Below are 15,511 nucleotides of genomic sequence, written 5' to 3' on the forward strand. Positions count from 1 at the left end.
CCATTGACTTTGAAAGTATACACTAAAACAAAATCTATCATTGTCTAAATAAATGATACCACGTTTTGTTGTTTCATTTTTGCATTCCAGTTCAAATTAGTTATGCTTCATTTTACTACCTATACATCAAATACTGTTCAAGTTAAATTTCTAAAAACATATAGGTCTACATTTTCAAATGTGACTAGTAATTTGGGGCATCCAACTTGTGACACCTTAAAAGGGCCTGATTTTTAGGAAGTGCTAAGCACCATCCCCCAGAAAAATCAGATCCCTTTTAAAGTTGCCTCAAGTCATGTTTGAAAATTCAGGCCATTGTGACTACAAACTATTTAGATTTTCTTTTAAGGGGTATCATCTGTGTGTGTTTGTGTGTGTCACAGAAAACTTTGGCTAGGAACATTCACTTAAGGAGTGTTAATTATTACTAGTTAGAAATAATGGGTAAAATCCTGGCCTCATTCAAGTCAACTGGAGTTTTGCCATGGACTTCATTGGAGCCCATATTTCGCCCAAGAAGTTTGTATGACATTCACAAGATACAGAAGAGCTGGTACACCAGACTCCAGGAGCGCTGTCAGCTTTTTTGCCGCCCTAGGTGGCGGAAGGTCCCGCCCCTGAAATGCCGCTCCCAACCAGGGCGGCCGAAGATCCGGCCGCCGCAGTCACCGCCCCCCAAATGTTAGTGCCCTAGGCGACCGCCTAGGTCGCCTAATGGGTTGCGCCGGCCCTGCAAGACTCTCACCTTTGGAGGTTTCAGACTTTTCCTTTTCGGTTTTTTTGGGCGTAACAACCGTTCTCGTTCCTAGAGTAAAACAGAAGATTTTACTTCGTTAACATGTATTTAGATTACACATGACAAAAGGAAACATCATTAAATGTTTTCTTAAAGCATGAGGCAAAGTTACAAAACAACATAAAGACTTCTTGTAATATTTAAACAGGAAAATTCCCTTGAATGTTTTTCCTTTGAAGCCCAGCAACACACTCCACAGGTTTATCTTGAAATTGGCAGGCAAAGGTTTGTAAAATACTGGGCACAGGTTTCTGACAGTTCTTTTTTCTCTGAAGATTATGGAAATATAGCAACACCCATCTCAGGCTGAAGATCAATAGCAAAGGCTAGCTCAGCTCTATTAAACCTAAATCAGTCTGTCACATACATTCTGACACAGAACCACATATGAAGATATTTTTTGTTTGCTGCTTTTTTTTTTTTAATAAAAAAGGAACACACAATGTAGGTTACTCAGCCTCCTAAGGGCAGAAGTGCTAAGAAGGTAAGGCACTGACTATTCACACTTACAGGACTCAGTTCTGAATACAAATTAGGAAGCTCAAGAACAAGTTTGTTGGCTTCTGATCCCAGTTCCCTTGTGCCTTTCTTTTAGCATCAGCTTCGAAGAAGATTGTAACAAATCTATGTTGTAACAAAAGAAGGTCACAAATATACCTAGGACGTTTAGATCTTGTGATCATTCAGCCAAAGAACACTGACTTGACCTTCAGAGGGGGTAGCAGGAGAAGGTAACAGAGGCAGAAAGAGACAAGAAGGGGGAGGAAGGAAAAGATAACAGGTAGGTCCTCCCTCCTATCTTTTTTTTAATCCTCTTTTACTCTGCTAACCCCCCCCCCTTTACCCTAATTCTATTATCCTTTCCAGCTTTACTCTCATCCACCAATTTCTGTGTCCTTCCCTGTGATTCTTCTAGTTTTAAAAGGGTTATAGTGATTTTAGGTTTCTAACTCTAATTGCTGCTAAAGCAGCTGTCTCTCATCTGCCGATATTGAACTACATCCTGCTGGGATACTCAAGTGAGGGCTTCTTCTTAGTAATTCAATCCAGAAAGTGGAAGAATAGTAAACTATCGATGGTACAATGCTTGTTTTGAAATGGTGACGTAATCCATCTCTGCCAGCACACTGCTCCAGAGAAGAAAATTTGGGAATGTACACAGCAATTCAAAATAATGATGGTAACTTAAATAGCACCTTTAATTCAGATGGTTCTCCAAAGTATTTTAGAACTTTTATGGGAACCCCTTCATCTTCACCTAAATGCGACAGCTTCTGGGGTGAAATGCAGCAGGTATTTCATGTTGCACAGCAACACAACAGTTTAGAGTCGGAAGTGAAAAGTACATCTGGGGGAGTTTTAGGTGCAGTCACCCGCATCGGAATCTGGCCAAGACACAGATATTACAGCCCCCTGTCCTGCAAACAGTATTGTAAGCACTTTGACCATGAGTGGTCAAGATCTCAGTTTCATGTCTTACTTCCCCAATACCACTAATGATCACTAATGATGCAATCAAGAGCACCACTTGCTGAATCTTCAACATCATTTTCTGCAGTACCTTAGAAATCAACTTTTCAGGTACTCCCCAGGCAAGCCTGAGTTATGAGATCACAACTTGGTATGGCTGAAATAAGACCATAGATGCTCTATGGAAACTCATAAATTTACTACAAAGGGAATAACCGAAGTGCTGAAGAACTATTTTTCATGTCACTACAATGCCAGTTTTAACTGTACTCAATTCAAATTAACTTGAATATTGCTCTCAAATGATAGGCTGAATGTAGGTTTATGCACGTGTGTACTGAACATGTTTAATATTACCACTGTGAGATCATCAATAACATGCTGCTGCTCTATGACTTGCAGTCTCAGGAATTCCATTTCTTGTTCCTCTCGTGTGCTACTGAGATCGTTCAAGGAAGTGTGTCTCTTCAAAGTCGGCTGTGTGGATAACTTTTCTTTCTGCAAAAATCAAGTTTATTACAACCAACTCTTAAATGTCTTCCTGCAGCATTAGGTAAAACCCTCACCTCTGATACACTAACGTGATGCTTCAGCAATCTGCTCCAGCACAACGTAAGGTCCTTTTTCCACCAAGCAAATATTTACACTTTAAACACATACAGAGTATATTCTACATCTCATTTGGACATCTAAAACTAGGATGGAGAAAGCACTGGTGAATATACTCTAGAGAACAGTCCTGAAGAGTGTCTTTACCATCTCTAGTTTATACAGGTCAAATTCAGCTCTGACATATACATCCATGCAAAATCCCATGGTATGCCAAGGTTAATTTTAGCCCTCTATTTTATACCCTTTTATACCCTTTACACATTAAAGCCACAATGATCCTTATTCTTAATCAATTTTGTTTAATAAATAATGACAAAGCAAATAAAAATAACAGAGAGTCCTGTGGCACCTTTAAGACTAACAGATGTATTGGAGCATAAGCTTTCATGGGTGAATACCCACTTCGTCAGACGTATTCACCCACGAAAGCTTATGCTTTCATCTGTTAGTCTTAAAGGTGCCACAGGACTCTCTGTTGCTTTTTACAGATCCAGACTAACACGGCTACCCCTCTGATACAAATAAAAATAAACACTCTGATTTTAGAATACTACCCACCACTAGAATATTGTATCTGACATTGACACCTTCACATGGCTTAGCTTCTGACATACCAGTATTTATCCGAGTAAGAGCCACACATTTATTTTCAACTCTAAGCTACTAAGAGCAGCTGCTCTTACAAAGTAACCTCTGATACGTATGAGATAGTTGCTTACCACTTCTGCATTTTCCCTTGTGAGATTTTTAATTTTTTCTTCCATCCTCTGGATACACTGCAACATGTCCTCATTCTTTTTGGTCATCCTCTTGTTTTTCTCTACAAGGGGCTTCAGCTGACCTTCGGTCTCCCGAGAACGTTTCAGCTGCAAAGGGGGAGGAACCCCAAAATGTCAGTTAATCATAATCTGGGCTACAATGACCTGAAAGGAGGAGGAACACTTGGGTTTTAAGTCTCCCTTCATTCATTTATTCATTCATTCATAAAGACTATTTTTCTGCTTACACACCACTGCTGAACTAAACTGTATGCATCTAAAAACTTATAGCCTTTGCTTGTTACCAAAGTGAAACTAACATGGAAGTCAATGCAGGTTTGAGTAAAAAAAATCAATGGCAAGGATGCAGCACTCCCTATTAACAGAACTGAAAATACCCTCACTGCTAAGGCTGGTCTTTGCCATTATACATCATATTTTGTTGTTGGGAAGCACACAGATTTATATAGTTTATCTCTTGATAAACTGTAAATCTTATTATGCATGTGCTTTTTAGTTATTAGCCCTTTTCCTAGAGAAGGGAATATAATAGTTACCTTTCACCCATTTAAATATCCTTTATTAGAAATATACCACACTCCCTTATTTTAAGGAAATTATACCTAATGTGTAATTAGCACAATCAGGGAGTCAGCCAGAGGGCACAGATTCAATCTCAGGGTTCTGCTGACATTTTCAGCTGCTCAATTTTGTTCCCCTGTTTTTATGATGTCAGACAATCATCTCAAGTAAATTACCGCCCTTTCCCCAATTTGTGGTATTCAGTATTTTACTAGTTTTATCTCCACAGTCCTTGAACTGTTCTGTTTCCCTATTTTTATCATCAAAAAGACTTTAATATGCACTGGGCTTTAACTGAAACTTCAGGAAGATAACATTTTTCTTAAAGATTTGTTTCATCTTGGGAAGGATATACATTTTTGTCATAAGAATTCAAGTACAGCAGTTTACAAAGTGCCTCTTCATATGGCAAAGCCTGCTTTACTTTTTTAAAAACATACTGGTGATGCCTTCACTCCAGGCATCCAGAAGAGTATTTGATTGAATTATACATGCCCCACATCCTACTTTAATGTAATAGGCCCCAAAGATTTCAGTCTGCAGTATTTTAGCATTTCTTAAGGGTGTGAAGGAAGGTAAATAGCACCTCAGGGAAGCGATCCAGTTACTAAATAACCTTTTCCTCCCAATAGCACACCAGATAAAAGAAGCAAAGTATTACTGAAAGAAAAAAAGTAAAGAAGAGCTAGAGCAAAACAATAAGATAGTCAAGAGCACAAAGGATATTCAGTATCGAAGAGTAATATTAGGAAAATTACTTACAGCAAAACACCACCTTACCCAGGTCAGCCATGCTTGCCCTTATGCTAACACACATGAACCATTAAGGATCATGCAATATGATCCTAAAAATACTACAAGGGTGCTAGGAACAATTTGTATAGTGGGGGTGCTGAGAGCCATTGAACCAAACTGTGAACCCTGTATATGATGGAAAACACTTCAAGCCAGGGGGTATGGCAGGACCCCCAGTACTCCTAGTTCCAGCACCTATGAAAGAATATAGGAAATTATTTGAAGAGAAAAGCTATAGGAGAAGGGCATGATATTTCTCTCACTCCAGTTTTTATACTAGGGTAGTGCCATTAATAGCATTAGTCCTGATTTGCACCAACGCTAAAGTGTCTAGTTTCTTTAAGCAGCCTATTGATTATCCTTATTGAAGACGCAGAAGACAAGGAATTCATCACTGCTCTGTTCCAATATGTATTCTTTTAGAATATGTATGATAAGAAATGGCTATTTACTGTAATTGTGATTCTTTGAGAAGTAGGTGTGCATGTGTCCAGTGCACCAGAGGAAGAGACTTTTGCCTAGCAGTACCCGTAGAGGGGCAGTGCTCGCGCCTCATGGCTGTGGCCCCTCCTCTGGCTATATGAGGCACTGCCTCAACCCCCCTCAGTTCCTTTGCACAAATGTCCATGAGGGGAGACTCCAATGCAGAGGGACAGTGAGTGGGTCATGGAATACACGTCTGCATCACATCTTAAAGAACCATAATTACAGTAAGTAACCATTTCTTCTTCTTTGAGTAGATACAGAGATGTATTCCACTTAGGTGATTCACAAGCAGTACCCCAATCCAGAGATGGGGCTCGGAGTCTACTGGAACAGGGATTGCAGGACTGCCCTTCCAAGGCCTGGGTCCACATCTCTCTGGAGCCACCCTTCAGTAACCAGTCATTGAGATATGAGTGGATTCCTTCGCTCCTGAGATATGCCACGACCAATGCCATGCATTTGGTGAAGACTCGGAGGGGGCAGAAGAGAGATCAAATGGGAGAACCGTGTACTGAAAGCAGCATTCTACCACAAAACAAAGAAACTTCCTGTGACTCAGCAGAATTGCCACATGAAAGTAGGCACCTGAAGGACCAGAGCAGTGAACCAGTCATTCTGAGATAGTGCTGGGAGGATAGCCAGAAGAGTAACCATGCAGAATCTCAGATGAATTTGTTGAGGCCATGAAGGTCAAGAATGGGTCTCATCCTGCCCTTGGATTTTGGTATCAGGAAGTATTGGGAGGAGAAGCTGGGGCCCCAGTGTTCCTGCAGGAGTTCCTCCACCACTTCCAATATTAGCACAGAGTTGACCTATTCGATGAGCAGCGTCTTGTGAGAGGGGTCCTTGAAGAAAGACAGCGTGGGTGAGTGTGTGGGTGGGAAGGGGCACGGAGAAGAACTGGACTGGATTGCTAGGATCCAGCTGTCGGAAGTAATCAAATCCCAAGCATTGTAAAAACAGGCCAGCCTGTTCCCAAAGCGATAGGGGGATAAAGAGGGCAGAGTAACGACTGGACCAGTGCTCTGGACTAAGGAGTCAAAATGGGTGCTTAGCAGGCCTGAGCCTGACTGCTTTCTCTTTCTCCCTCTTTGTACGGTAGTCCCACTGTTTCAGGGGGAAAGGTTGAGCAAAAGGAATGCTGCAGGCAGTATTGCTGCTGTACCCCATAATGGTATCTTTGCACAGAAGGCATGTACACTCCCAAGGCCTCAAGGTAGCCCTGGAATCCTTAAAGAAATGCAAAGTATCATCAGTCTTGTCCAAGAACAAGACCTGGTTGTCAAAGGGCAAGTCTTCAATAGCTTGCGGGACGTCCAAAGTGATCCCACAGTTTTGAAACCAGGAAGCCCTCCTTATAGTTACCACTGAGGCCATCACCCTGGCCAAGGTGTCCGCAAAGTGAAGGGTGGACTTCAGGGTCATTTTGCTGCAAAGCAGCTTCCACAGCGAATGCCTGAAATTCCTCATGCTAGACGTCAGGGCAGACAACTGGTCCTCAGATTTAGATATGGCTGACCAATTGAGGAAATTATACTTGGACAGCAAAGCTTGTTGATTCACGATCCTCATCTGAAGGGACAAGGAGGTATAGATCTTTCTGCCCAGAAATTCCAACTGCTTGGAGTTTCTGTCCTTGGGGGTAGATGTGAACCTATCCTGTTGGGCCTTGACATTTACTACCATTACAACCAGGGAATTCAGGACTGAGTGGAAATAGAACCCTTCCGATTCCTGCATAGGAACAAAATAGTGCTTTTCCACGCACTTAACCACTGGTGGTACTGAGGCGGTGGACTCATGCCGGCTCAAGGAGTTCATCTTTAATCAGGAGGGCCACTCTCCCAGGGACAGCAGGCTGCAAAATGTCTAGCAGTTTGAGTGTGTTCTCCTGGAGAAACTTCACATGGATGCTGAGGGATGAGATTATGTGGCATAAAAGATCCTGGTACGCTTTAAAGTCCACAACTGGCTCTTGCTCCCGGGAAGAAGTACCCTGGTGGCTCTGCAGGGAAGAAGACAACCAATGCTTGGGCTTTTGGCTGATGCGCAGTCACCCCCATCAACCTGGCGGGTGACTTTGGCTTAGATCGGGACAAGGAGCAGGATCTCCGCAAGCAAGTAGTATCCCACTGAGTCCAAGGAGGCCACTAATATGGGGAGAACATTGGTGGTCAGTAGGGGCCAGGCCAGGGACCTCTGCCCCAGCCATGGGGCATGTGCCAACCCTGGTCCATATTGATCCACTGGCCCTTGGAGCTTGTCAGGGGATGCGAAGTGGGAAGATGATGACCCTGACTTGGATTCATAAGAACCCTGGGATCTTGGGGCCAAGGCGGAGTGATGCCCGAGGGAGCCAATAGGCAGTCCAATTCATCTGACGTCCAGAATGAGGCAGGAATTGGTGCCCCCTGATGATGGAGGTACCGTTGGTACTGAGCATGCTGGTGCCACAGACAGTTGGAGTCTCGGTGCAAACAGCAGTACCAAAGCACCCAAGTGGGTCAAGGGTGGAGAAAGCCACCGTGGGAGCCTCTGCAGCGTCAAATGCAGCGGGGCTGGAGAGGGTCCCCCGTACCAACACACATGAGGATTCAGTGGCTCGCTCCATCAGAGGGGCTACAGATTTTCCCTGCCTCTGGCACTTCAAAGATATATCTACTATGACAGGGCCAAGACAAAACTGGCACCGTTGCTTGCAAACAGAATGACCAGTCACTAGGGGGAAAGACGGGGGGGGGGGGGCAAGTGGGGCAATTTGCCCCAGGCCCTGCAGGGGCCCCCATGAGAAATTAGTATTCTATAGTATTGCAACTTTTTTTTATGGAAGGGGCCCCCGAAATTGTTTTGCCCCAGGCCCCCTGAATCTTCTGGGCGGCCCTGGGGAAAGAAAAAAAGAGTACTGGATTTTACTAGATAATATTTTAGTTATGGTAGGTACGTTAGTCTTTGAGGACAGGTATTTCGTTACTCAAGAATAAATAAAGGAAGACAAAACCTTCATATTGTTTCACAAATGAACTCTTCTGAAGTTTTCATGTAAATTAAGTCAAGGTATCATAGCTCAATTAAGTCCATTCATCACAAAGCAGAGCCTTTCAATACCAAAACAATAGCCTAAAACTGATAAACCAGTAAGGTGATTTGAAAACCTCGTACAATATCCACACCAGTCAAATACTGTACAAATCACATGAAGAGCATGTTACATTTACCATGCCAGAAACCAGGTGTCAATTTAGAAACAAACACACAGCTCCAGTGGTGTTGGAACAATTTGTATAGCAGGGATGCTGAGAGCCATTGAACAAAACTGTAAACCCTGTATATAATGGAAACCACTTCAAGCCACGGGGTGCTGCAGCACCCTCTGCACCCCTGGTTCCTGCACAGCTCATGTTATGGAACATTCTAAACCTAGCCAGAGTGAATGAATTATCCTTTGCTACTGCCAAGACATACAGGTGGGATTTTCAAAAGTTCTCAGTGTTGTCATAACACTGCTTCCATTGCAGTCAATGAGAGTTTTACCATTAACTTTAATGACAGCAGAGTTAGACCAACACTGAATGCTTTTGAAAATTGCACCCCAACTATCCAAGAAAATACATTTATTAAATGCTCATTTCCAAGTTGCTATCTTTCACCCACAATACCTCCTCCTATTTCAAGAGTTTCCCTGGAGATTAGGCAATGGTAGATTTTTCCATTAGAAAAACAAGCTTTGTAGCTCTTAGTCAGCGTAAGAAGTTCACAAAACAATGGTGGCATTGTCAAGTTTCATTACTTCAAAGAGTAATACAATAAATTAGTTACATAGATTACATACATGTCATGGTGCAGTATATTACCAAATGCTGCATGCAAGCTACCACTCATAATTTGGTGCCCCCTTTGTGTGAACTATTTGTAGAGAGTTCTGAAGAAGATGAAAAGGAGGAGCAATCATTTCTAAACCTTTTCCAAAGTTGAGTTTCTTATGTTAAATTTCCTTCTCTTTGAAAAAGGAAAGTGACTTTTACATGGAATGACAGCCTGGAGGACAACAGATTTAGCTCTGACCCCTGCAAATGCTCCATCCTTGTGCCCAAACGAACCATTCAGTGAAAAGGAAAAGCACCCAGAAAATAGCATAATACTGTTCTCTCTCTACACCAGCAGTTTCAAAGTCCTGGCTGAATAGCTACTATGGTGTTAGACACCTTAGAAATAGGAGATAGAAAAAAATATTCCTGGGAAAGACATGTGGAAGAAAGAAATGGTGAATTTGCATTTAATTATTATTTATTAATTATTTAATTATTTAAACATCTTAACTTCAGCGAATGACCTCTATAGAGGTCATGTTTGGGTGTAAAGGGACACAGTTTCTTCTTAGAATATATACATATTAAGTAAAACTAAAAAGCAATAAAGACAAAGATTAATATTTTTAAAATCAGTTCTTAAGGGACCTCGTAAGAATCAAAGGAAAGAAAATAGTGAATATCTGAGTCAAGCTACTTGCAAAGAATGCATGTGATGAAGGGACATACAACAAGGGGACAAGAAATAAGGGAAAGTAAATCAACCAAATAGGAACATTTAAAAAAATCTTTAAGTTCTACAGTATTTCAGTTTGTTAGCAACAGAGACAAATAAGTTAAACTCTGCCTGAAAACACAACTTCTCTGAGTACCATTAAGATATTGTCCTGCAAGTCACCATCTGTGTTATTACTAATTATTTTACCAGTTCATTTCTTTCATCTGCTAAAAGGGTATTTCTGTCTTCCAGCTTCCGTATTACAGCATTCAGTTCAGCGATTTTTAGTTGAAATCTCCGTATGTCTCGTTCATCCATATGCTGTTCCTTTAAAAACATACAAACCAAAAAGGGATTTTTTTTCCTTTCAAATATTCATTTACTACACAGAAACATGTACTTAGATTATAGCAGGCAGAGTTTGCATTCAGTGTATGCATACAGCATGAATACTGTAGAGAATATCTATAGGCATTTGTATCATTGACTGGAAAATATTTTTTATTGACATGACCTGTTGCAAATATTTCTTATAAAAGAGTCACATGGTTGTACAAGCTGAAAAAGGGCAAGCAGCCAAAAGGTTAACTCTAAGCTACAATATGTAAAAAATTAAAATTAAACCTTAAATTATGTGTGTAAGACCTACTGCTAGTGTTCTTTGTACTAGCTATATCAGTCTCATGCCAGAATTAATAGTACAGCACAGAACATATTTATAAGATAGCACCTTAGAGATTTGGAAAAGAATAAGTACAAATTCCCTTTTAATGTCTACTGTTGTTGTATAGAATAGTTCATATTCATAAAATAAATAAATGTCTGAAGGAAACAAATGGTTCATCATTGCAACTGGAGAAACGCACTTAATCAGTCATCAATTACAAGTAATAACCTCACATTGTGGCCACATTTCCCAGTTTAAATGGTCTAAATTCAAATGTTTTAAACATTCTTCAAAATTCAAGAGACATGTGGAGTTTTTAATACTCAAAAAAGTGGAGTTACTTTTACCGCAACAATGCAACGTACAGTGCTGTTACCAGTGCAATGCTCCTTTGGCAAGAATTAAACACAACTCACAATTCTGTGTTTTCAGAGTATCTGGAAATGCTGTGAAAGCAGATACAATAACTGACCTATGAAGACTATCTGCTTCTCTTACCGGGCTTCCCATCATTTCAGTGATATCCCCTACTCCAGCAGGAAGTTCCTTCTTGGGGCTACCATGGTACCGTTCTGCCTCCTTTACTTGGACAAGCTGTTCATCCAAAGCTTCTTTCTGAAGCAGCAGCTTTTGTGCATGGCCTGCCTGGACACCAAGATCTTTTTCCAAAGCCAAAATCACTCTGTCTTTGCCTTTTATCTCATCCATCTGCAAGGGAACAGAGCAAGGGAGAAACTTCTGTAACATCTCCATGTATTTACAACAGGCAGCAAATATACCCACAAAAGAAAGTTCTGCTCTCAAAACTACAGTGACCACCTAATTGTGACTCTTTAAAATCAAGCTGCATCTACCTGAAATAAACATTCTTTTTCCTGCAGAAAACGTCAGTCTTCCATTTGCTGAGGCCCCAATCTAATGCCCATTGAAATCAATGATTACTTCAATAGAGGTTGGAGTAGGCCCTATGTAACAAAGTGCTGGGAACTAATAAATGAGACAGCACTCTGATCACTTAGGCACCAATCAGCTCCCCTGGAGAAGGCTGATTGGGGATATGCAACTAATTAGCTGACCAGGCTAGTGAACCAATTAGCCAGCAGATGAGAAGTATAAAAGAAGACCCAGGAAGGCAGTGAGGGGGGAGGACCTAGGCTAGCTGAGCCTAGTATGCACTGAGTTCTCAAGGAAGGGAGATGCCTGTTCCTGGTTGGTCCAGTAGGAAAGAGCCAGAAACCTTGCAAATACTTTGCTGCACAAGACTGTATTGGAGATGGGAATATAAATAAATTCATATAATTTGCCACCTACTGATGGAGTCTGAAAGGTTTCTGGGGCTTGTCCTATTATGCCCTACATAAGATAGGTATAAAACAAAGAGAAAAAATGCTCTCTATTTGAGGATGCATAATTTCTCTGGACAAAAAAAGAACCTTTCTTCACTATATTCTGGGAAAGATATTCACCTGTGGGGCAGAGGGCCAGGAGGAAGCCAATGTACCATTTAAATCCCAACTAAGCCTTATTTTGAGGCTTAAGTGATACATCAGCCTCCTGCTGCCCCACTAAGAGTGAATTTCAGACATGACAATTCTATCCACAGACAAATGCTGTTAAAACCAAAATGTGTACATTTAATCCAAAATTTGGAAACATACCTAACTACTTTTCTTCTTGCTCCTTGTGATAAGATTAAAACGTAGATTAGTCTTTGCATAGAATGAAAAAGGAAATGTTTTATATCACAGCACTCTGAGTGGGTGAGACACTATTTCAGCATGGTAGGGAGAAACGTTTCCCTAAATCCTATCTATGTTTACCCAAATGTGTTGCTCACGCATCTCAAAACTACACAGAGCATATTACCAGCAGTAAACTACTGTAGCGTACACTGGATGTGCCCCTCACAGCATCAGCAAAATTGACTTTGGTAATATTCCAAACACTAGGGGAAGTGGCAATCTACACTAGTTACTATAGAAACAGATTTCTTAACATGTACACTAACAATGTACCATATATCTATTGGGAATGTGCTGCATGCTTTCTTTTTCAGTTTACTGCCTCATTTCCTTCCTCCCTTCAAATGTAAATCCATGGGATCATTAAAAAACCCAAAATTAAATCCATTAAGTCATATCATATGTAACATATTCCTTATCCCAATCCTACATTAAGAGTGCATTAACCTTAAACAGTCAAGTGCTCAAAGTCAGGAAATGCCAGAATTAAGGTTGTCCTTGCAAGTGTAACTCTGGTGCCTTGTATGTTTGCATTGCAATAAATTCTTTATTACATGATCACAGACTATTTGTTTTGATTCTTGCCTTACTCAGTTCCAGTGAATGAGGCAAGGCTATGCACTGACTCAGGCTGGTACCTTGCTTCAGACACGGCAGAAGTTGGACCCTGTGAAGCAAATGGAGGCATGATCCACGGTAAGAGGAAGGACAACTTGTTGTTAAGAAACTGGACCGGTCCCAGAAGATCTGGATTCTACCACCACCTCTGCCACAGATTTCCTAAAGGACTCTGGGTAAGTCACTTAATTGTTCTGTGCCTCAGTTTACCCACCTCACTAAATGCATGAGAACAAATTAATTAATGTTTGTGAGGTTCTCAGCTATTATGGTGATGAGTGGAAAAAGGAAGGGTTCTCAAAAAAGAAAAAAATCGTATTCATGGAACGATTTGTATGATGTGTACTCTTTGAAGCAGGGCGACAATGAACAACAATAAAAATAATTGAACAATAAAAAATATTGAACAGCTGCCTCATTCACGGAGCACCATCCATCAAGTGCACTGAACCAGGCAGGGGTCCTCTGAGAAAATAATATCTGATCATGGAACTAAACACTGTGGGCAAAATTCTGCTGTCAGTTACACAGGTGCTGTTCCCATTGAACCCAATGAGAGCCACTCCCATGCAACCGAAAACAGAATCAGGCCCTGTAACATAATGCATATGCATGGGGAGGAAGAATTAAAGTTGCATGGAAAGCCTTAATTTTAGCAACGGCTATCTTCTGGGCGCTTCACTTTACAACCCTAATGTTCCTTTAATTTAAACTTTAAATGGAATTTCGTAGTTGTTAAAAGAAAAATGAAGAGACATTTCGGCATGTGTTGCTATTTGCTAAACAGCAGCAGAATGCTCTGTTCTATGCAATACGTACAGTCATTGAGGAAGAAACTCAAGCCCTGGTCTTTTTCCATGTACAACTTCACAAATCATATTCCACAAGCCCATGAGGTTCCAGGAAGCAATAGAAGTTTTGGGGTGTGTGGTGAGGGGCCAGCAGGAGGGGTGTTAAGCAGAAAAACTGCTTTCCTCCAGCCACCTCTTTTTCCATGCTTAAAAACAATCTATTTTGGTGAAACTTTCAAGCAAAAATAATCACATTTCAGTCAAAAAAGTTAAACTTCAGTAAAGTTATAAGAAACTGAAATGACCCCTTTGACCGGAAATGTATGGGCAACCTATTTTTTAATACACACACACAATATGTATATATATATATATATATATACACACACATATACACACATACACACACACACCTATACATGCTGTAATGCACGTTTCATTACAGCCACAAAGAGACAGAAGAGGAAGTTTTTAAGCAAGCTTGCACAGTTAATTCAATTCATAAAGATAAACAGAACAGCGGCACAGTTGCAGTTAGACACCCATCTGTCTTATGTTGCTATGAGCAACAGTATCTCCACGTTGAAAAAGAAACATATCTGAGGATGGAATAATGGAAGTGAAAATATTGTTATCTTGGAAGGTTTTAGACAGACAAATTGGATCTTTTAATGGTGAAGGAATATTGTATCTCTTTATTGGGTGAATCTATATTAAGAAAAACATTTAAATATGCATTTTGTATCCAACTCTCCTCTCTTGGATCCTTTCATTTCTATCTTTACTAAGAGAGAGTTATGAAATATCTGATGCAGTATATTCTTTAATGACAGAGGTTAATCCTATTTCAGCAGTTTAGGTCAAAATTCAATTCCCCCCTTCCCTCAAATGAAGAGGTTCACCTTTGATCTGTCCAACATAACTAATGCAATCTAGCTGCTTCCTCACTTTCACAGCCTCAACCTGCCCCCCCCCCCCAGTCTCAAGGATTTCTGCCTTCCTTCCACCCTGACCAAAAAGCAGCAGACTTCTCCATTTTTACTTGTCTCCCCATTATATACAAAGACTAATGCATTGCCATGGGGACTACTGTACATTCAGTCTAAGATAACTTTTTCTTCACAAGGCTATAGGCTAAGTGTTGCCCTCTGACACTGCATATAGTAGTCCAGATCTTGGCCACATGAGCACACATACAAGTCATGTACAAGTATATACTTAGCATAAATTAGACCAATCCTCTAGCTACTTTGACATAAGTCAGCTGATAAAAGCCTCTGGGAGCCCAAACTGTATCCATCAATCAGTTTGGCTTAGGTGTGGCCTTGACACTCCCATCAGCAGAGGGTTGGGCATGCCAACTCTATGCCACTGGAGGATCCCCTTTTGCACAGGAGTGGTCTTGCCAGAGCTGGTCACACTGAATTTACAGGCAGCAGGTGCTGGCAGCATGGTGCAGGTTTCATTTAATAGGAAAAAAAGAACATGTTCCAATATTAAAGTGACTTAACCATAATGAATTAATCTCTTTGGATACTTTGTTAGGTACTATGCTAATTAAATACAAAAGAATTTTGACAAAGTGCCTGATTCTAATCTCACTTATACCTTACATGAGTGTAATGTGGAAGCAGAAAAAGAACTGTCAGAAAAGAACTGCAATGCATGAC

The 15,511-nt window shown here is 40.8% G+C and overlaps 1 protein-coding gene across 1 annotated transcript in view; it reads right to left on the reverse strand.

Annotated features, from left to right (window-relative positions):
• The window catches only part of JAKMIP1 (janus kinase and microtubule interacting protein 1), a 121,565-nt gene that overhangs the window by 80,741 nt on the left and 25,313 nt on the right, over positions 1-15,511 (reverse strand). The window contains exons 3-7 of the mRNA XM_024204524.1: positions 11,189-11,398; positions 10,231-10,350; positions 3,598-3,744; positions 2,624-2,764; positions 746-805 (exon numbers count right to left, since the gene is read on the reverse strand). Of these exons, the coding sequence (XP_024060292.1) occupies positions 746-805; positions 2,624-2,764; positions 3,598-3,744; positions 10,231-10,350; positions 11,189-11,398 (678 nt within the window). The remainder of the gene's footprint in view (positions 1-745; positions 806-2,623; positions 2,765-3,597; positions 3,745-10,230; positions 10,351-11,188; positions 11,399-15,511) is intronic.

Source organism: Terrapene carolina, unplaced genomic scaffold (genome assembly GCF_002925995.2).
Source record: "Terrapene carolina triunguis isolate 2854851 unplaced genomic scaffold, T_m_triunguis-2.0 Scaffold66, whole genome shotgun sequence".
Classification (NCBI taxonomy): Eukaryota; Metazoa; Chordata; order Testudines; family Emydidae; genus Terrapene; species Terrapene triunguis.